The 21,389-nt window shown below is 36.4% G+C and overlaps 1 protein-coding gene across 4 annotated transcripts in view; it reads right to left on the bottom strand.

The window, feature by feature from the left end:
- Window positions 1–21,389, bottom strand: part of ANGPT1 (angiopoietin 1) — a 200,183-nt gene that overhangs the window by 17,511 nt on the left and 161,283 nt on the right. For all 4 annotated transcript variants that reach the window (XR_013927190.1, XM_080381255.1, XM_080381256.1 and 1 more), the window contains one exon: window positions 5,355–5,485. Coding sequence is in view for 2 of the 4 variants with exons in the window: in XM_080381255.1 (XP_080237381.1) it covers window positions 5,355–5,485 (131 nt within the window). In the remaining 2 variants the exon portion in view is untranslated. Of the gene's footprint in view, window positions 1–5,354; window positions 5,486–21,389 lie in introns of those variants that run through there.

Raw genomic sequence — 21,389 nt, 5'->3', positions numbered from 1 at the left:
AAAGAACAGGTGTCTAAACCCTGCACATTTGATGGCAGAATTTTTCTTCACGTCTCTGCTCCCCCTCCTGAGTTCACTGAACACTTCCAAATTCAGTAAGTTCAATACAATCCATTCAATAAGATCCAAAGTATGTTTGAACGGTATATCTGTATGGGTTCGTGGGATAAATGGATCCTAGGAAAAGCCAACATTTATTTCTAGCCCTCTAGGTTTGTCTATAAAATTTAGTGCATTTGGCAACAAAGCCAGTAAGAACAATATCTGATAGCAAAATATTGAAATATTCTTCATTGTTCAAAAGATGTAATGATTTATTTTACGAAAGATTTCAATGTTTCTGACTTTCTGTACTTTAAAGAAGTGAGATGGTAATACTTAAGTTCTGCTTGACTTTGCAGTGGTAACTTCTATGCTAGAAGACTGGGTGCAGTTTTGAATGACACCTCAAGCTATTTCTGGAGCTACTGGACAGAGTCCAAAAGAGTGAATGTAAGAGGAAAGATTTAAGGTTGTTTAGTCCAGAATTCGAAAGACAGATTGCCAACAATCTCAAATTCATAAAAAAGCTGCTGAAGAAATCAGCTTTTCAATGGAATGCAAAGGAATAGTCTATTCTTTCTAGTGATGAAGGATAGGACAAGATGAAACACACTTAAATTATCCTAGAATTAGTTTAGTCAACAAGCACAGCTTTCTAATAAGTGTAGCCAAACTCAATAACAGATTATATTATGAGAATGAATCTCTGTCTCTAGAAATCTTAAAGATGAATATAAAGACAGAAAGAAATAGATAGAGATAAACTTGTGTTGGAAAGGGACTCTGGAATTCATTTCCAGGCCCATATTCTTTTATTCTATTGGAAAGGGACTCTGGAATTAATTTCCAGATCCATGTTCTTTTATTCATTAGAGTATTGGATTGACCAGACTATCACTTAGAAATTCGTACTTGATGTTCTGAAGATTAAACCAGAATTTAGCTGTCAGGATATAAGACAAAAAGGCATTAGCTTTTCATATCAACTGGATAACACAGTCTTTTCTATAAGGACCTTCTTATGATGTAAAAATAACATGAAAATTGCAGACTGCTGACCATGTTCTGATCTTCTAAATATATCACAGAATAATTTTTAAGTTAGTCACTTCTTCATGTATTCCTAATATTTTATTACTATTGTCCATACTTAACTCTGATAAACATAGCGATATGGTAATGATTTTGCTAAAAGTGCTGACTAGTCATATGTCTAATGAAATATTTCTAATATTTCAAGAATGAAACAAAATTCTGATCACTTTGTATCTGTATGGCAGTTATATTTTTCTATAAAAATGTTAGGCAAAATAATTGATACATTAGGAATATTTTTTCTAAGTAACTTCTTTATGAAAGCAACAATATGTATAAAACCTAAAATTTGTTGCTTTCCTGTGGAAGTGGATGTATTTCAAGGTGTTCAAGTGGGATACTTTTAAGTGTGCTGAGGTTGCTACTTCTGAAATTTTTGTTTCGAAAAAAAATGCAAGAGAAACTGTGGCTTTTTCTGATTGGATAATGCAAAGGCAGATTTCTATATTCAGCCAAGAACTTCCCTACAAGTCTTGACAAGAATCCCCCATACCGTTCTTGCCAGAGATTCTTTAAATTCACCACTCAGAGAAAAAAAGCAGTGAAAGAACAGGGAATGAGTGCACCACTGTTGGAGATTGTCATTGAGCAGTCTCTCACTTAATAGATGAGAAATCCATTGAGAATTACTAAATACATGGGAACTGTCTCTGACTCGAGAAGCCCCTGAGATGCAAAAGATACTAGGAAAATATTCAGGGGAGCTATCATTTATTTGCATTGTATTTATGCCTGTACTGGGGCATCTGCTGCTGACTGCTGTCAGAGGAGACTGCAGCTGGATGGACCTGTGCTTCCAGTAAAATATAAAAAGTTATTTCAATAATTTTATGCTGTTTCAATCCTAGCAAGACATCTAGAAAGTCTCCCCCCATCACTCTGTCAAACTATCTCAGGGATCAGAAGTTTAGCAGTGTTCTTACTTATCACCTGAAGCAAGGTAAATGCCTGTGTGAACATCTCAGACTGCAGTCAATGCAAGACAAAGCAAATCACCTTAAGACTCCTTCATGATGGGCCAAGTTACCATGAGTCACTTTCCAGTCACTGAAAACAATTGCACAAACAATTCCTGGGACTCAGCTGACAGGTGTTATCCTTGTGGGATGCTCTAACTTGGCCTTGTGCCTACGAATTTGCTCCAGACATGTTAAGTGTTATTTTATTGGAAATCTGTCTGAAACACTTCAGACATCTCCTCACTGCTTCATTCTGGTGACAGTTTGTTACATTTTAAGTGATGTTTCATGCAAAAAAAAAGTGTATGTAGCTCATTGGGGTACCCTTCAGAATAATGCTTGAAATTATATGGGGATATAACAGTTTTTTCAGTTTACTGGCCTGAGATGTCATACCATCTTAACAGGTATTTTCATGATACAAATTTTTTTTACTGTTTTGACAAATGTTAAGTGTAAATGAAGAAATTATTTGAATAAATATGCTTTGCCTCCCTTTAAAGTAAACTAAGCATGCTTAGTTTACATTTTTGAAGCAACTAAAATATTTAACTATCATGTAAAGTTCACAGGGGCTAAGAACCCAGCTCATGCATGTACTTTTGAAGCCACTCCATAAAATCAATGTTAAGATAGAGTCAAGTAGCATAGCATGGCTCTTGAACAGACAAGAAACACACACAAAACCCCCTGTTGATGCTACTGTATTATTCTCCCAGTATTTAATTTCTCATTCTGGGGAAGAGGGAGGAGGGAAAAGAGGAGAGAGAATAATATTTTTTTCCAAAGACCAAATAAAACTGACAACTAGTAAGATCACAGAGAGAAATGTGTGTTTTCCTTCCATTTTTATTTTCAGCCTTGACTACGACCATATCAGTCTTGAGCTTCAGCTTATCTCAGTCTTTATTCCTGACATAAATATATTCAGTTCACCTCATAGAGATTACAAGCTCACCCAAACTGTCAAGATAGCTAGAAGTCTGCCTGTAGATTTCATATCATTCATCATTAAAGAGCTCTCTGTGATGCTGCCAAAACTAACAGAGTCTGATATCTTTTGGAAAAAAAAGAGGTTTTTCAAAACCTGTTATCATTGCTACTTTTCTTAATTAGTCTTTGTCTGTGGTACAAAACTGAAATCTACTCACTAAACAAATGTTTTGATATTTAATTAATTTCTGATATTTCTCAAAGAATAAGAAAGTCATTGTAAAGCATAGCAGAGTGTTTGAGGAGAATTCTAGCATGATTAAAGTCTTTCTTTTTGAGAAGAACTAGAAATTGCTCAGTGCTGTACAGCCTATCTCCAAAAGACTAGTACTCAGAGTCTAGTCCAAAAGGCTAGACTCATCTGTCTCTGAAGGCTAGCTGCATCTTGTTTTACTCTGCAGTAATTTGTCCTGTATGTGGTTTCCTCAGCCTTTGGTCATTCTCTCCCTTCCTCCTTATTTCTTTCATCTGCTACCAGTATATTCCAATATGTGGTTTTCCTGTTGATATACAAGACTGCTGCAGCAAAATGTATGTGAACCTTGTGGAATGGTTTTTCAACAGCAGGCTGACCTTAGCTGGCCATTGACCTGCCATAGAAGTCAGGGCAGGAAAATAAACAAAACCCTTAACTCCCAGAATTAGCTGTCTGGGAGCAGAGGTATTTCCAGGCAGCTCAGATACATGAATGAGTCTGCACTTCAGCACAGACACAACCACATTTAGGAGCTTCTCACTAAACTCTGACCTGCCTTGGAAGTAAGACACTTTAGTTTAGCATGGTCTCTAAAGGGAAAAGTCAACAGTTTTAATTAAAATATTGACTTATTACCCATTATGTGTGTCCAGAACTATCTGGTTAGCTTCTTTTTTTATAGAAATGGAAAAGTAGTGTATGATCACCTGTCTACTGGAAGAAGTTTCCCATGCTGGCTTTTAATAAGATATCACTGGAGGAAGTCAGAAACGTTTGAAAAATCAACTTCTTAAAGACTTTCCCAGCTGGGTCATTTCCAATCAGCAAAAGAGAATGAGGAGCTAGGCTGTGCATATGATATAAATTCCCAGTGACGGGAACCCATCTTCTGTTAGCAGATGAGAGCTTTAGAGGCTCTTATATGCCTAAATGTAGTCTGAGAGGGATTCAGTCAGAGTGCCAGTAACCACAAATAATACCAGTTTAACAGTCTGATCCAAAATAATGAAGAAGTTATATGCTATAGGATTTTTTCCAGGAAAGTTAGAAATCACTGAGGGAGTGTCTCCAAAGAAGATCAGATATAAAGATAAGGGCTTTTCTTGGTCATACGATCACTGAACCAAAGAATCCCAGTTTAAGCTTTCTGCTTTAATGGTGGTGTCCTAGAGACAAAAATGAGCTTGCCCATCCAGAAGCTAGGAATAAGCATCATTTGCCAGAGAAAGCTCTTACTCTCATGCAGAGCTTTAGGTGTCTGTATTGGGAGATAACATCAGATATTCCTCCTCTTCACTGGAGGGAACAAATATCAGTCAGACATTATATACTTGCTGGCAGTCAGATTGACTTGGTGCTTTAAAATGTCACAGAGTCACTTCTCTGTACTTTCCCCCACCTTGACTCTTCTTTCCTTTTGCAGTTCGATTCAGCTCACTAAAGATACTGTTTTAAATCTTCCAGAACAGCTAAGTGCCACAATTTGAACAGTGCTACATGTCTAGTCTTTCACAGGTGAGTGGCTTAGCCATTATATTAATGGTGTCATATGTATTATGTTTATATAAGACAGAAAGCTGTATCATTTTAATTATGTGAAAAACAGAATCACACTCCTAAGTAAAACAATATATTGCAAGTCCAGATTCTGATTGTTCTTAAACTTTATCTTCTATTTTCCTGCATTTCCCCTCTTCTTTTTCTGGCTGATTCTTCCACTTCTCACAAAGATCTTTCCCCCTTCTTCATCTCTTAGCTTCTTCTCTCTTAGTTTGTCTTCCTTGCCTCAGCAATAACGCTAACATGTTTTTGCCACTGACATTGTTGCAACAGCTTTAGTGCAGAAGTATACTGACTGCATCTCTGAATAATCCCTCCCCTGCTGATAGGAATCTTGAGGTATCGGCACTACCACAATGCATATACAGAAAAGAATAGGAGCAAAAATAATAAAAGGAATTTTCACACAATACTTAACACATCCATGAATGCAACTTCATCTATGGTTGCTTTAGGAAAACAGAGTAGATTCCTATCAATGTACTACATATTTTCAGAGTTGTACTCACCTCCAGTCAACATGAGAGCACATTTACACATGCAGTTGTCATTGTCAGCATCTTTTGTACTGAATTCAGCACCATGTAAGATCAGGCTACTCTGTTTTCCAGCTGTTCCACTGTGACCTTTTAAATAAAGCCTGAAACAGCAAAAGAAAACAATCAGTGTCACCAAAAAGAAAAATAAAAGATCCAGATCTCTTTCCACATCAGGTTTAATTTGTATGAAGTGCACTCAGAAAATACAGAAATGTCTTATGTTTTGTGTCAATCTCTTTCTTGTTTCAGGTGTAAAATGGGGACATTCAGGATTTTTCAATTTATCTATAACAGCACACTGTCCCTGCCCCAGAGCAGAACTGAGCACAAGGAATCTGTACTGGAAAATGCAACAAAGTGGAGGGAGTCAAAGACAGAAGAGAGAATGAGAAGAGGTGCCCAGAGATCTGGAACACATTGACAGACTAATTGAGTATTTGAGTAGCCGGACTCTTTACTGTGGCACAGAAACAGCACTCCCATTTAGCAGCAGCCACATTATTAATCGCTGGGCTCGAAAGAGGATTTCAGCAGTTTCAGAATTTTTAATTCCACCAGTTACAGCACAAGCCAGCAACCCAGTTCTGCCAAAGCTCTCTCTGAGTGATGAATGGAGAATAACTTTGAGTTCAAGCCACAAAAGTCTTCATAACTTGCAATGCTAAATATACCTTTTCTTAAGGAGCCTCGTCAACTAGTTGAAATCACAACCATGAGCTAGGAGCCTGAGCCCAGCTCCAGCAAGTAACAGAGTTTTTGTGATGCTCAGTGCTGTAACACCCAAAGCCAGGCATGCCAGCTGCAGGGATGCTGAACAGAGTACCTCTGCCCTAGCAAGGAAATACTGAGGACCTGGGCATGTCTGACGTGAATGACAGTGACATGCAAAAGGAAATGCTCAAAGGAGAAGAAGGAGAAAGAGGAGACAGAGACAGAGACAGAAACAAAGAGAAAGAGAAAGAGGAGAGGAGAGGAGAAGAGAGGAGAGGAGAAGAGAGGAGAGGAGAGGAGAGGAGAGGAGAGGAGAGGAGAGGAGAGGAGAGGAGAGGAGAGGAGAGGAGAGGAGAGGAGAGGAGAGGAGAGGAGAGGAGAGGAGAGGAGAGGAGAGGAGAGGAGAGGAGAGGAGAGGAAAGAGAAGGTTGCCTGCAATGGTTTCCCTTGCCTCTGCTTAAGTAGCTTTGTGAGGCAAACATCACTGGGAGAAGGATGCTCACAGCAAAAACTACTTCCTCTACATAGCTACCTACATCAGATATCTGGCCAGTATGTTCTTGGTTTTTTTCATAAAACATTGCTGGAAGAGGAAGGTGTCCTTTGCCAAATAGCTTCATATGCAGGAAGGAGGAGACAGGATCAGTGTTCACTGGAGAAATGAAGCCATAATCCTTACATCCCAGGAGCAAGCCCTAGCCACTGAAGCTAGAGAGAGGGGAAGGAGCATCTCTCACCTGTCCCACTGAAGCTCTACAGGCAGGAACACATGAGCCACAGGGCTAATCAAGAATATGATTTGTTATCTAGTGGGATAGATTTGTCCACTGAAAAGGTGGTGAGAAACATCAGTTCTGTTTCTTCTAGAGTTATTGAAGAGGGGTAAGTATATCTTAAATATTGGATGTAAAATGCATAAGGAGCCATGGGAGCAGAAGTGGGACTTAAGTGTGTAAAGCAGGAGAGACTCTTCCTTCTGTTTGGGTTTTACTGCTGGGAGCGCTATCCTAGAAAATGCCTTCCCAACTTCTCCCTCAAACATGGTGAACAAGAAGAGCAGTTATGAGTCTCTGATTATTGTCGCTACTTCTTAGATTGTTGTTTCATTTTCATCCAATGACTTTGGATGAATAAAAATGTAAATGTCTTTATCAGAGCATCATTCCTTTGTTGGTTTAGATGGAAGATAGACACTTCAATGCAAAGTGTTAACAGCAGGAGTAGAGAGCACCCCTAACCCATTCTAGCTTACACAGTAGTACTTAAACCATTGACACTTTTCTGAGATGAGGAGAGTCTGTCCTCCGGACTGAGATTTAAATAAAACCCAGTTCTCCCACAGAACTTCGGGTTTGGATCTCTGTTTGTGAGAGGGAGGAGAAGAGCACCATATGGCAACTTTCCTTAATCAGGTGCACAGCTGCTAATTTTATTTTTTTATTATTATTATTTTTTGTCTTGCATACATATGTGAGCGGATATTAGATTCAAACAAAGCCGATCTCATTAAACTTGTTGTGGAAACTCATTACTGAAAAGCCTCTTCTAGATATCCCAGTAAAGTTTCTGAGCCCTTTCAAGATGCAAAGGCACAGAACCAGCACCTGGGGCTCTAGAGAGTCTGAGTTTCACACTTTCAGACTGACCTAAACTTCACCTAATTTTCAGTGAAAGTCTTGCTGTGTTTCCTTTCTCCATCTTTAAAAATGGAGACAATAGATGCTAGGCATGAATATCTTAAATATTTACTAAGCAAAAAATATTGTCAGGCTTATCCTGCCAAAGTAGTTACACTGCCTACCTTCACCTGATTTTGAAGTTGCACATTGCCTGATCTGAGCCTAATGATTAAATACCTTTGAACTTAATTCTTAGAGTAAATTTTATGTATAGATAAGTACACACACATACATGTATAACAATTATTGGATTAAATATAGATACCATGGATAGTCAAATACCTCTGGATAGCACAAAAAGGGATACGGCAAAGTGTAGGCCTCAATAAAAGATCACTAATATTCTTAGAAATTTAACAACGAACAACCTAGGAACAGGAATCCAAGAAGGTCATTGCATTATGCTATTGTCCAACCACAGTGGCAATTAGCTCATTATTACCATGTTACTCTATAAAAAGATGCTTGTTTTAGACAGGATTACTCTGAGATCTGTCTTTGCTCATGTTCATTTCTTTGTTCTGTACCAATGAAAGGCTGGAATTGATCCCATCTTCATTCATTGGACTTTTGCCTTGTTTTGCAATCTGTGCCTAATTTTTCGTAGAACAAAATAAACTTCTCTGAGGCTGTGTTGATAGAAAAATTACTTTGTCACATGATATTTACAATCTCATTTTAAATGGCCATACATCCTCCCTGTATCAGCAACACCAAAGCTCACAGAAGTCTCGTAAAGTCAGTACAAAAAGCAAATGCTGTTTACTTAGATAAGAAAGACAATGCTAGCCAGATCTTTTTATTAACAATCAACTCTATAAAACCCACTTAGTCCAATAAAAAAAAATGATGTAAGAAAACAATAAGGAAATTAATAATACTTGGTGTGCAATGTTTTCCCCAGAGGGGTAGGACATTAGGATTATTTACAAGCTCATACGCTTGCCTTGATATTTTATAAACTTTCAACTCAGCACAGATTTAGATCTTTCCAGTTATGTTTGACTTTCCCTCAACACCATTTGTGTAGTAGGTCTCCAGTGACTTTAAAAGGATAAAGCTTAGCTTAGCTCTAAACTCTAGTAGGCTAACCACACTGCAGCACTGTGCAGATGAGCCATAGGATGAAACAGTAATTTTCTTGCTTTGGGCCTTTCTCCCTGAATTGGCATCACTCAACAGGAAAAACTGATACTGCAAAGCTGGCACTGCTTTAGGCCAAAATCAGGTCTCAATCAAAAACCAAAATTGGTCCTGAAGCAGTCAGTTCTTCTCTTTCTGAGCTCTAGAGAAGTCATATGGGTCTGAACTAGCCTGGCTCGAGATAGCAAGTCTGTATAGCAGCACTAGGGCAACTGATGAGCCTGCTAGCACCCAGGCAGCAGTAGATATCTTACCATTTAGATTTAATTTTTTGGTATTCTCAGAGTCATGATTGAATCTTTAAAATAAACTCTGAATAACTACCAGGACACCACCAATAGGCAATTCAGAGTAGAGTTCCTCTTGGTTGTTCTTGAAGGAGACAAAGGAAAGGAAGTTAAAAATAAAGAGCAACTAATTCCAGTCAAAAGTCAAGGAGCAGTTTTGGGGCTACATCACCAGTCTTCCCACTTGCTCACAGCAGGAAAATTCTGAAGATCAAGGAAAACAGTGGAAACACTGCTCAGATGCACAAATTAGGTGGGAAAAGCAAATTCATGCTCACAACTGTACTTAATATGTATACAGTGGAATTACAAAAGCAACAAATAAGCATTAGCAAGTAAATCATGACTAAGAGTAAGAGAAATATTGCATGCGTATATTAAGCTTTGAGGACTTCTGATGACATTTTCATGAAATTTTAAAATCACTATAAGAAACATAGGAGCTGACCGCATTCATTTATTGACTAGCAGTTTTCCTAGTTGATATACTTAAGAAGAAACAACATATTTTTAAAAAATTGCAACTGTTACCTCCTATCTAGCATGTGTTAGAAATTCCCTCTGCATTTTTTCCATGTGATATTATAGCAATGGCAGCTTGGGATTTATACACACAGATGCCGAGGAAGAACTCTCTTAAGTATGTTTTGCTTTTCACCATTCCTACTGTGTGACCCAAGTTGACTATCTGCAGTCCCTTGAAAAGCCAGGGATATTGTGTGGAAAGAATAGTTCTAACAACTAGTTCTAAACAACTGTAGGGCAGCCTGAAAAGCCATTTCAAATTTACACCAGAAAGTTTTTCTTTTGAAGTGACTAGATCACCTGGAATTCTTCTTTCAAATAATACAGTTTAGCTGTGTACATGCCATGTTTGATGAGTTTAATAGATGAACCTGGGATCATTCCAAATAAATCACAAAAACATTTTAATATTTATGCAATATTCATTTATGAAGATTGCAACATACAGAATTAGGTTTTTAAAAAATCTGAGAAACAAATGCAATCATAAATCCATCTGAAAGTTGTGTGCTAAATATTATTACAAGCGTAGGAAATGGTTTCTGCTTAAGTGGTTGCATATAGAACACCTTACCTTATAATTTCTATTTAATAGAACTAGTGAAAAGTCTATAGGACACCCAGAATTTCATGTTAGCTACTTCTTTCTCTATTTTTTTTTTCTTTTAGAGTTGTTAAAGATCACTCAGTCCTTCATCTAAAGCTTCCCTCAATTTAATAGATAAGTTATATCTAGCTTTGTTGGTGAGTAATGCATAGTTTGTCTGTAAATAACGAAAAAAAATATACTAGCTTACTGCAGACATTAACATCCATCATGAAGAGATATAGAGTACCATCTCAGCTACCTCAGTGTGCATGACCTGAAGTATTTTAATGAGTTAAGATAAGATGGAATTTCATCATTGCCACAGTACTAAAAATTTGAGCACAAAGCTCCATGACTGGAATTCATAAACATGAGTAATGGCCTAAGATTCTTAACCATTAAATAAGAGAGAAACAGAAGTCCTAAAGTAGGGTTGAAAAGATTCAGCATGGCATGATGAATGGAGAGGGACACATCAAAGCTTGCCTTTGGGAAATACTGTAGAGGGATGACTACAAATTCCCACCTCCTTTTTGTCTCTGTCTGCAGGCTATAATGTCTCCCTTTGCTGCCTGCTCATTCCACATGGCTGGTAGGTAGGTATCCCAAATTCTGATCCCTCCACAAGCAAGGAGTTGTTAGTTTTGATGGAAAGGGTCATTAAATAAAACAGATACATGGGGATCAGAATTGAAAGCAAGAATTTTCTATTCTGAGGCCTCTCCTCACTGGGTTTCCATTTTTTCCATTTTTTCAATAGGAGCAGGAGGCACCTACATCTCGGCCCTTCTTCTAACCTACTGGTCACACTGATGTGTGGGAATACATCTACACAGATAAGTGTGGACAAATAAAAGCTCACACTGACTGTCCTCCACATTAAGCATGTGCATGGCATCTTTGTTTTTGAAACCCATAAGGCTGCCATTATGTTGTGCTCTAGTTTTGAAATGTCTGAGGTTGAGGAAGGAATTAATGTGCATCTTCCATCTGGTTTGCACTTGCATCTAAAATCGCTTCAGTTCGTGAAATGAAACTCGTTCCTAAAAATGCTGAATGTGGTAGACTTTTAAGAACTGCTGTGTTAGTCAACTAAATTCCATTTATAATGATATTTAGGTGATTAAGAAGCTTTGTGAACCAAAGCCCACTGGCCTGCAACCATTTAGGAGGATTCAGTAAGAGATTATCCTCAGGTTACTTATTTAATTCAAGACATTATTTGTTATAATACTAAGTAAAAAACAACTCCCCCAAAAAACTCCAAAACACTCTCAAAAACAGATAGCAGCTTTAAGTTCAGATTTTTCTCTCAAAAATTCTTTGATTAATTATTTGGAGATCACAAATCATTTGTTTGTAAATGAACAAACCAAAATGTCTACTGAAGTAATATTAAATGTTGATGGCTCCTTGTAAAGTTTCCCAGTGTGGCTTTTGCTGAACATATTACAAAAATGCATGAAGTATCCCAATGGTAAGTTGTCCTTGAGTAGCAAAAGCACCTCTGTAATAAAGGCATCTTCCAAATACTTAATGATAGATAATGTGTTGTGAACAGCAGACAAAATCTAAACACTCTAGAGAAAAACTGCTGTCGCTGAGGCTGAAGTTAAAATGTCTGCCAAAATCCTGTTAAACATGGAACTAAACATAATGTGGTGACTATCTGAGAAGACTAACCCTGGTATTGTTCTTTTTCATCATTTAATACTCCCACTAAAGGATAAAGAGAAACATCTCTTCTGTGTGCTAATTTGTAAATTTCATAGAAAAAGCATCTTGCAGTTGGAGACAGAGCATGAGCTGTTTGTGGTGATCAGGGAGATCCCTGTGAGTTTGAACTGCTCTGGGTCACAGAGTAGAAGGCATCATAGCCAGTGCTTTTGTCCAGATTACAGCTAGATTACCTGGACACCCATTTGCATCCTTTATCTTTAGGAAAGGATATATATATATATATATATATATATATATATATGTATTTTTTTAAAATAAAATACATTTTAAATATATTTTATTAGGAAATAAAGCTTCTTCTTAAACGTAGCATACTTTTCCAGGGGAAAATGTTTAATTTAGATGGTATTAGGGCAGTGCATGCTCTCCTTATGAAAACAATCAAAATTAAACCAAATTCTGATATTTCATCATAAATCAAGATTGGTTAACTAAAGAACATAGCACCAGATGGGGTAAGTAATCATTAGAAGAAAATGAAAAGCCACTCTGAAAGAAAGGAAACTACTTTGGAGGAATTGAAGAAACTACATAGGGAGGAAGATGACAAAAAGTTAGCCACTACTACCCTCACAAAACTTTGAGCTGTTGCTAACCCATCTATCTGAGTTGAAAGAATAATTCACCACCTTTAGTGCTCTCTGTCCTTGAAGGATTGACATGAAAGTGCCTAAGAGAAGAAGAAAGAGAATGTCACAGTTGGTGTCTGAGTGGAGAGAAACAGCAATATTAACCATAAAAACCTAAGAAAACTAAAATTTTCCCACTCCTAACTTTCATCCAAACTTGAGAAACAGAGTATCTGGTAAATTCATGGATTTTTTATTTAACTTTATTGTATTCCTAATAGAGTTTGAAATGCAAACGGTAGGCATGATGATTCTGTAAACTGTTGAAAACTTGAATAATGTAGTAAGTAGCTCTGACAACTTGAACAGATTTTCAATTTGGCTCTTAATATTCTTGCTGCCAGCACATGAAAATAATTTCCTCCCACAATTCCTTAAGAAAAGTGTAAGACAAGATGACCTCTTTATTTCTCTTCTGCTGCTCTGTAGCAATGACCCACTGCTGTAATTATTGTTTGACATTACTGCAACTCCTTGCCCATTCTCACATTGAGACACGTGAAATTTGCCAGTCATCACAATATTAATTCAATATATCCAGAGTAAGAACACATATCTTCCAGTTTAAAAGATAAAATGATATTATTTATTATTAAATTATTTATTATTTATTATTAAATGTTGCATCATTTATTATGGTACAACAATAAATGGATAAGATCAGTTCTCCTTTAGAATTGTTTCAGTACAGCCTGTCTATGGGACAACAAACACTAGATAGTACAGAGAACCTTCCCTGGGACTGCACACACTTAACGCTTGTTTTCTCTCTATGATCTCATGCTAATTTTAGCTTGTGTTTGAACCACACACACCGGACAGGTCAAAGGGGAAAAATATGTTTATTCTGGACAGCAAACAAGCAAACATAACCTAGCAATGAATAAAAAACAGCTACACATTAAGCAAACTATGCAATAGTCTAGTGAGCCTTGCTGTTGTACTGAATGTGAATTTAGAAATAATATGACAAATTTGCTTTTTCTATATTAAATTTCTTTAATAATTGACTAAAGAGCTGTTCTTATTGGGAACAGGTATTCTGAACAAGGGTAATTAAAAGACATCCAGATTTACAGTCAGAAATTTTTCCTACCATAACGCCAATGGTCTGTCATGCTGCTGTATGCAGACAAATGGTGCTTTGTCAAAGCTTGCAAAAAATGTTTAAAAATATGTGTATTCTGGACAGTGAACAAGCAAACATATGCCTCTACCACTTAAAATACATGCTACAGAAGCCACAGAAACAGTCACTGCAGCAGTGTGAGCTGGCAGATTTGCAGCTGATGTCAGTAACATAGTGGTGATGGAGATGAAACATACGGCACACTGTTTTTTACTGCTAACAGGGACAGAAACATATTTAAAGGCTACTATCATGATGATGTGTTGAACAGAAATAATTCCTTCTAATCTCTCACCAAACACAGCACAGAGGAGATACATTAATCTGATACTACCATTTTCTGTTAAAACTGTTTTTCAACACAATGCTTACTAAAACAATATCACCCACAGATTTTTTTTTTTTTTTTTTGTCATGGAAATCTGAAATGAAACTTTTCAATTATTAGGTTTATTACTTTTTAAATTAAAAGTAAAATCTTGCCAAGTTAAAACATTGCTACAGAAAAAAACCCTCACTCTTCCACCAGCTATATAAGTGCTAAGATTTCCTATTGCTACAGAAACTACCACTTTTGTCGTGATTCAGGGCTATATAATACATAATGCACTAGTTTAGAAAGTATAGGGACTGTATTAATTTCAAACTTGAAATAACTAGAGATGATCAGTGTTTTAGACAAACATATAAACCCTGAACATACTGTAAGATAATAATGCAAATTGTTTTGATAGCATTGAAGAATGATGAACTTAAAATACAAAATTAGAACTTATCTGAACATTTGCCCAGGACACAGGCAAAGCCAAAGTTAAAGAAATTTGGTTAACTTAAATGTAACTTAAAATGTAAAAATATTTGTCTCCCTACTCAAATACACTTCCTGGGTTTGGCTGAAGTCAACAGCAGAAATAACAAAATTGATTCTCAAGGGATTTTTCAGCACAGAAATACAGAGACCCTCCAGAGAAATTAATATTTTAAAAGTTTCTAAGGTTTATGCAAGTAAGCAGACCTGCTGCTTCTTATCTTTACTGAATTGCTGAACCTTGTGATGTCTGTATATTTTTATTTAAGGATTTGTTTTACAACCATTGAAGTTAGTGGAAAAGTTCAGTGAACATTAGTTCAAAATTGTATTTATTTGTGAATTGATTAATCCTATTTGAAATTCCAGTAAAAAAGACTCATACAACTCCACTAAAAATTAAACTTAATAATTCTTCCAAAATATGCCTGAAGTTCTAAAAGTCTCATAAATACAGTTTGTTGAAATCCATGCAGATATATTATAATAGCGGATTTCATAAATCTATACTTTAGTTGTATTGAGCGTGACATTAATAACCCACTGTCATCCATGTAGGTTGTACATTATCCTAATTAACAGCTTTAGATAAAAGAGAAATGTAAAACTTCATGCATCAGCATGTTGTTCTTGCTTACTTTTACTCTCATGACTACTGTAGAGATACTAAGTTCTTGTTAACCCTCAGTGTCATTGAAAAATATCATTTACAGACTACAGTAAAATATTTATCACACAGTTTACTTAATTGAAAATAATGAATCATATGTAACCATAAAAGTTACAAATAGCATAGATAGACCTATATTAAAAATTTATATAAATCTTACTAAGATATGGTGGCATTTGGAAATTAATGTTTTTAAACTGTATAATTGACATGGTTGGAGCAGGGTTTTTTGGGGTTTTTTTGGTGGGGTTTTTAGTTGGTTTTTTTTTCTTTGTAAAGAGTGTGCTGGAATTATAGCTGAAATTAGCTATAGTTGTGCTATAAGAAGTTAAGCACCACAAGTCCATTTCTACTGGTGAATTATGCTAATTAAAACCTTGCTATGTTGTATGCTATCATTTGCAATTAAAAAAGAAATCTATGAAGATAGAATTTAAATGTATAATTTCTTTTCAATTTACAGATGCAAAAGAACATATAGCTAATGGCATTTTCTTCCCTACAATTTGCCTGAAGCTATGATATCTGTAAAACCTATCTAAGGATGCCCGTTACTGATTTATAAATATCTTTTTACAAAATAGACTTTACAAGTCCTAAAACGTTAATATTTTCAGGGAACAAATGCATTATCAGTGTGCTCAGCAATTACACATTGTCACTATTTTCAGATTCACTGGGATAGCAACCTACTATGCTTATTACAAGAAAATTCAGGGGTTTATTCATAAATAAATTTTTTTCATTAGAAAGGCACTCCCACCAAACTGGATGAGTATTGTACATGCCTAATTCTTGAGGTTCCACAGATTATATACATGGTTTATTTTATTTTATTTTTTAAATTAACAAACAATATAAGTAACTTTCAAAGTGGAGATAGCTTCTTATTTTACCTGGATACCGGACTCTCATTTTTTTCTTAGTTATGGAGGTTCAATCAAATGTTTGTAACAGCTTAGCAGACAACCGCAGTCTACCTGACACAAGTCACTATCCCAAGGATTTGGACTACCTTTCAGAGCAGATTTTTATATTTTAATTGATATTGGCCCCTTCCTTAATATCAGACTGTTTCTCTAAAGTCCCATGCTCTGACAACATCTCACATAAAATTAGGCAATGAGGTAACTAATCCTTAAACAGACCTTCCCTGCAGGAAAAACAGATCAAGGGTGGTATGTAGTACAACTATTTAGTTTGCTATGAGTACAAGCAGTGAGAATCAGGTAAGACAGGAGTAGAAACATAAGTGCAAAACAATGGACTGGCACTGAGATGATGTCTGTAGACTCCAAATATTTTGTATAAAATAAAATGGGACAACATTCTTTGAAGGAACCCGTTCCAAAAATGTGAATGAGGCTGAAGTACCTCCTGTAAGGACACAGCTCTTGTGATTCACTTAATAGAAATATTTACACTTCTACACAGTGAAAGTTAAACACTGTCATTCTGTTCAAGAATCATGCCTGCTCCACAGAGGTTTGTATTGCTTGAAGTTGTGTGTAATATCTAAAGGCTGCTGGCTAAAACACAATGAAAGGCACACTAGCTCACAATTTCTGACTTGAAATATGAGTACTGAACTTTGGTTTTGTCAGATTTAATGTTGAATGAGGTGAAACCTGTAATTGGCATTAAGAAATTATTTAATTACTGAATTGAACATAACATCTAGATTGAATACCCTTTTCCACAGGTTTCCACTGGTACAGTAGTTACTTGAAACTGTGTAAATTATGTTTAAAATACCACAGATTCATAGAACCATTTAGTTGGAAAAGATCTTTAAGATCATCAGGTCCAAGCGTCAACCTGGCACTGCCAAGTCCTTCACCAGCTTCGTTGCCCTTCTTTGTACATGCTCCAGCAACCTACGAGGTTTTCTTCTCCTTGTGAAGAGCTTGAATATAAGGAAATGAATCATTACTGATAGAGGTGGAAATAGTCTGCAATTAATTTTTCATCGATTTTTTTATTGTTTATACTTTACTCTGTGCTAGCAATGCAATCTTCTTTTACAATTGTGCTCCTTTGGGCATTTGCAGATTCTGGTTTTGAATTTTTTCCAGTGTTAATGACCTAATGACCCTCTCAAATCATACTGCAGTATTGCTATAATGTGGCTGGAATGGAATGAGTTTGCAGCTGCCAATAGACTACGATTTAAAGAAATAACTTAATGAATAACACATTAAAATAAATATTTTGGGTTCTGCATGAGAGTTTCAAGATTTATGATGGGATTCATGTCAAAAGATGTGTGCTTCCCGCTGGGTGAATCCCAGGGGACAATGCAGGGATGTTTTGCTGGGGGTGGGGGAATATTATTTTCAAAGCTAAATGTTCATCAGGATTTCCCTTCACTTACCTATGTTTCAACCTGTTCAGTCCTGCCAGTTCACAATTTTGAATTTCCGCTAACTAAATTAAGTGGCTTAATCTGGTGGCAGTGTACTCAGACTTATGACATCAGTAAGGAGTAAGGGGTCTTGAAGAATCGCTTTGTGGCAGTAACAGGAAATCCAATCATTTCCAAATGTGGAAACAATATAAGGTAGCAAAACTGACAACATAACTGTCATGATCTCTTTCTGACCATGATATATATATTTATTCATTTTTTACATTTTGATATAAACTCAAAGAGTATGCAATGGTAATGAAACAAGAGTGACTTGACCTTCAGTGAGAGCTCTAGTGGCCTTGCCTCAGCAAAGTACTTAGTATGTGCTTAAAAAAAAACCAACCACAAAACACCTAAGTGCATTGCTGAATGAGAGCCTAAGTATACTTTAGAAAAAATAAATTAAAAATGAGAGGAAGGGAAAGAGAAGAAAAAAATGGTGGGGAAGAGAAAGGAAAGGTTTCTCTTATTCATATAGTATCATTCACACCAGTTATATGACAATTAGTTATTGGATTAAAGTTTTACAATATTGAAAACAGGATGTAGAATAAAAATATTTATATACGCAAGCATGTCCCATCTCCATCCTGAGTAACATGCAACAGATCTGGTTTGATCCCTTTACTCTTTAGTGGCTGTATTGTACAACATGCTATGCTCATCCTCTGACCTTTATCTCCATTATCATACAAAGGTTAGGCTTTCATTACAAGAGCAAGTATCTAGGAAAAGGTAACATATTTTAAAAGTGACTGATGCACAGAGAGTTTCTGTGAAATGTTTATAGTTATTTGAAAAATAAATACTGGCTTCAGTGTTTGCTTGGTTTTCTTAATGCAAAATTAAGTTTAAAAAATGCCAAAATGAGTTACGTGGCACTAAGACCTCTGTAGAAAAATATAAACAGACTGTTAAAACATATTTCAACTCCCTTGGCGTCATTTGTGGCTGATAAACAGTCATATATGAGTGAAAGGTTCACTGACTGTCACACATTTATGATCCAAGTTCTTTTCTGGTGCCACACTGACCAGGCTAACAGGGATCAGCATGTCTTACATGCTTTTTTCCCCCTAAAAACCCAGGTCATGACCTTATAAGAGCTGTGATTCACAATAATGACTTCTTTGGTTCAAATGACATTGAGATTGGTACAAAGAGGTTTTACTTCAGTGCAACTCAATTATAATGCTAAAGAAAAGAAAATAGAACGCAAACAGTGCACATGCACTTGGTCAAGTGTGATGAGCTGTTCCAACACTGATTTAAAATTGAAAACGCATCAGCTTCTAGTATGTGATGAAACAGAAGGCTGGAGACTAGACTCTGTATGGCACCAGGTGCTCATTTGTCTTTTTCTAATTAGGCTTCTGTCAATATTGAGTCCCTCCTTCTTCCATGATAATAAAGAAGGTTTATTTAAGCTTTGCAGACCAATCAAACAATAAAAATTACACTGCATCAGATACCATAATACCCCGTCTCTGATGTTCAAAGTTGTTATCTGTTTGTACATTCATATAAATTACTAGCTCTTTAGACATGGTGTAGACTTCTTCTTTGAGCTCTAACTCATCCACTGCATTGCTGCTATGGACCAAATAATGAACAATATCACTTTTTATTCTTTTTATTACTGTTACTTTGGAGAGAGACAGCAAAATCAAGTATGTTTCCATTTGCTAGGAACAAATCCTAAAACACAACATCAAAATAACAACAAACTCTTAAATTAAGATTGATGCAACTAATGACTCCTGAAAAATCAGGGATAATCCCTTTCCCAAATTCTCTTCAAGTTTCACAGGTACATTGACTTCATGAAAGAAGCAAACTCATAGAAAATATCACACCACTTTTCTGGTATTATCCTGAAAATGTAGTGAATCAGTGCAGAAAGTGTTCTCAGAATCAGGGTCTAGAAAACTTGCCAGTAGAGCTGTTAATGATAAAAGGGGGGTGGGGGGTGGGTAAAAAATCCTCTGGAGTTGGTTTGCTGGGCAGTTGGTAACAGACTTCAGAGACTTTAACCACAAACATACTAGATTAAATAAGGGTCACTAAGAATTTCTGCATGTTTTTTTGCAGGCAGATGAAAGCTTGCTCTGTTGGGTCTCTGAGCAGACATGAGCTCATTCTGCCCACACTCCATCCTGGCTGGAAGCTGTACTGTCGCAATGAGCATGACACTGAGCCTACTTAAGGGCAGGATATATTAGCTTGGGCTCAATGCCACATTGACAGGTCTACCGAGCTTCTGTTTAGCTCAGAGTCTGGGCAGAGAGTCAACAGCTATGTGGGCACAGACAGGGCACATCTCTTTGTTAGAAACTATACAGAGGGGGCCTCCAGGTCCCATCCTTTGGCTAATGGTGAAAATTGTGGACATTTCAAAAAACTTTCCAAGCAGCATAATTTTTTGTATCTGGAGATACTGTCACTAATGCTAAATAAATTCATCATAATCTTATGAACACTTGGTGGTCAAGTTCACATTGATGGCAACCTCGGTCAACCACAGGTATAATATATTTTTTTTGCTGAAATCAGAGGCACATCTCATTTTTTGTATCCACATTTCAAGCCTTTGTGGACTGTCAGTTGGAAGTGTCAGTTTCTCCGGGTTTGATCAAGATTAGGACAAGAATAATGTCCAGGTTAAATATTTTGAGCTGGACCTGAATTTGGATCCTGAAAATGTACTCCACTTTCCAACATTCACAGATAATTGTGAGGAGAATGATACAGTCACAGAATCACAGAATCCTTTAGGTTGGAAAAGACCCTTAAGATCATCATGTCCAACTGTTAACCCAACACTGCCAAGTCCACCACTAAACTATGTTTCTAAGTGATACATCTACACATCTTTTAAATACCTCCAGGGATGGTGACTCAACCACTTCCTTGAGCAGCCTGTTTCAATGCTTGACAACCCTTTTGGTGAAGAAATTTCTCCTAATATCCAATCTAAATCTTCCCTGGCACAACTTGAGGCCATTTCTTCTTCTATTGCTTATTACTTGGGAGAAGAGATTGACACCCACCTCACTACAACCTCCTTTCAGATAGTTGCATTAAAGGAACTATTCTAATACAGAGATGTTTTGTAACTCTGAATTTTACTGAGATATTTTTTCCTCGCTCTGCATTTTACTTTTGCATTAGTCTTTCACAGTCCTTTACTGTTTTCACCCTTAAACTTAGAGATTCATTTTGTTGCAAACCTAAATCATCAACATATGTGATTAGCAAAGATTAATGAAAGTTCAAATATTCACACTGTTATGCTGTATCCATCTATAACTTTTGAAATATCTTACACATATCCCTGACAATTCATAGGAAATTTTAACACATGGTATAGGAATTAAGTAAATTTAAACAGTGAAAGAAAGTGTCAAAAAGAATACTCAATTGCTGATTAAGAAAATAATTGTAACATTTAAAATTAGTTATTGCGTTATTTAGTTTTTTATAGAAATAGAGCCAAACATCACACCTCTTATGTCCATGCAGTGGATAGCCTGAATTTAAATGCCATCTGAACTTGCAGTTGTCTAGTTATCCTACACATGATAGTTTTGATATGAAAAAATGCCTCATGGGTGGAAAACATGCAGAAGTGTTCCAGCTTCACGAGGTTCTTTTATTCAGGAACTGTTTCATGTCAAAGCCCAGT

This window comes from Falco punctatus (assembly GCF_963210335.1).
Source record: "Falco punctatus genome assembly, chromosome: 3".
Taxonomy (NCBI): domain Eukaryota; kingdom Metazoa; phylum Chordata; class Aves; order Falconiformes; family Falconidae; genus Falco; species Falco punctatus.
This window is presented reverse-complemented; position numbering and strand designations above follow the sequence as displayed.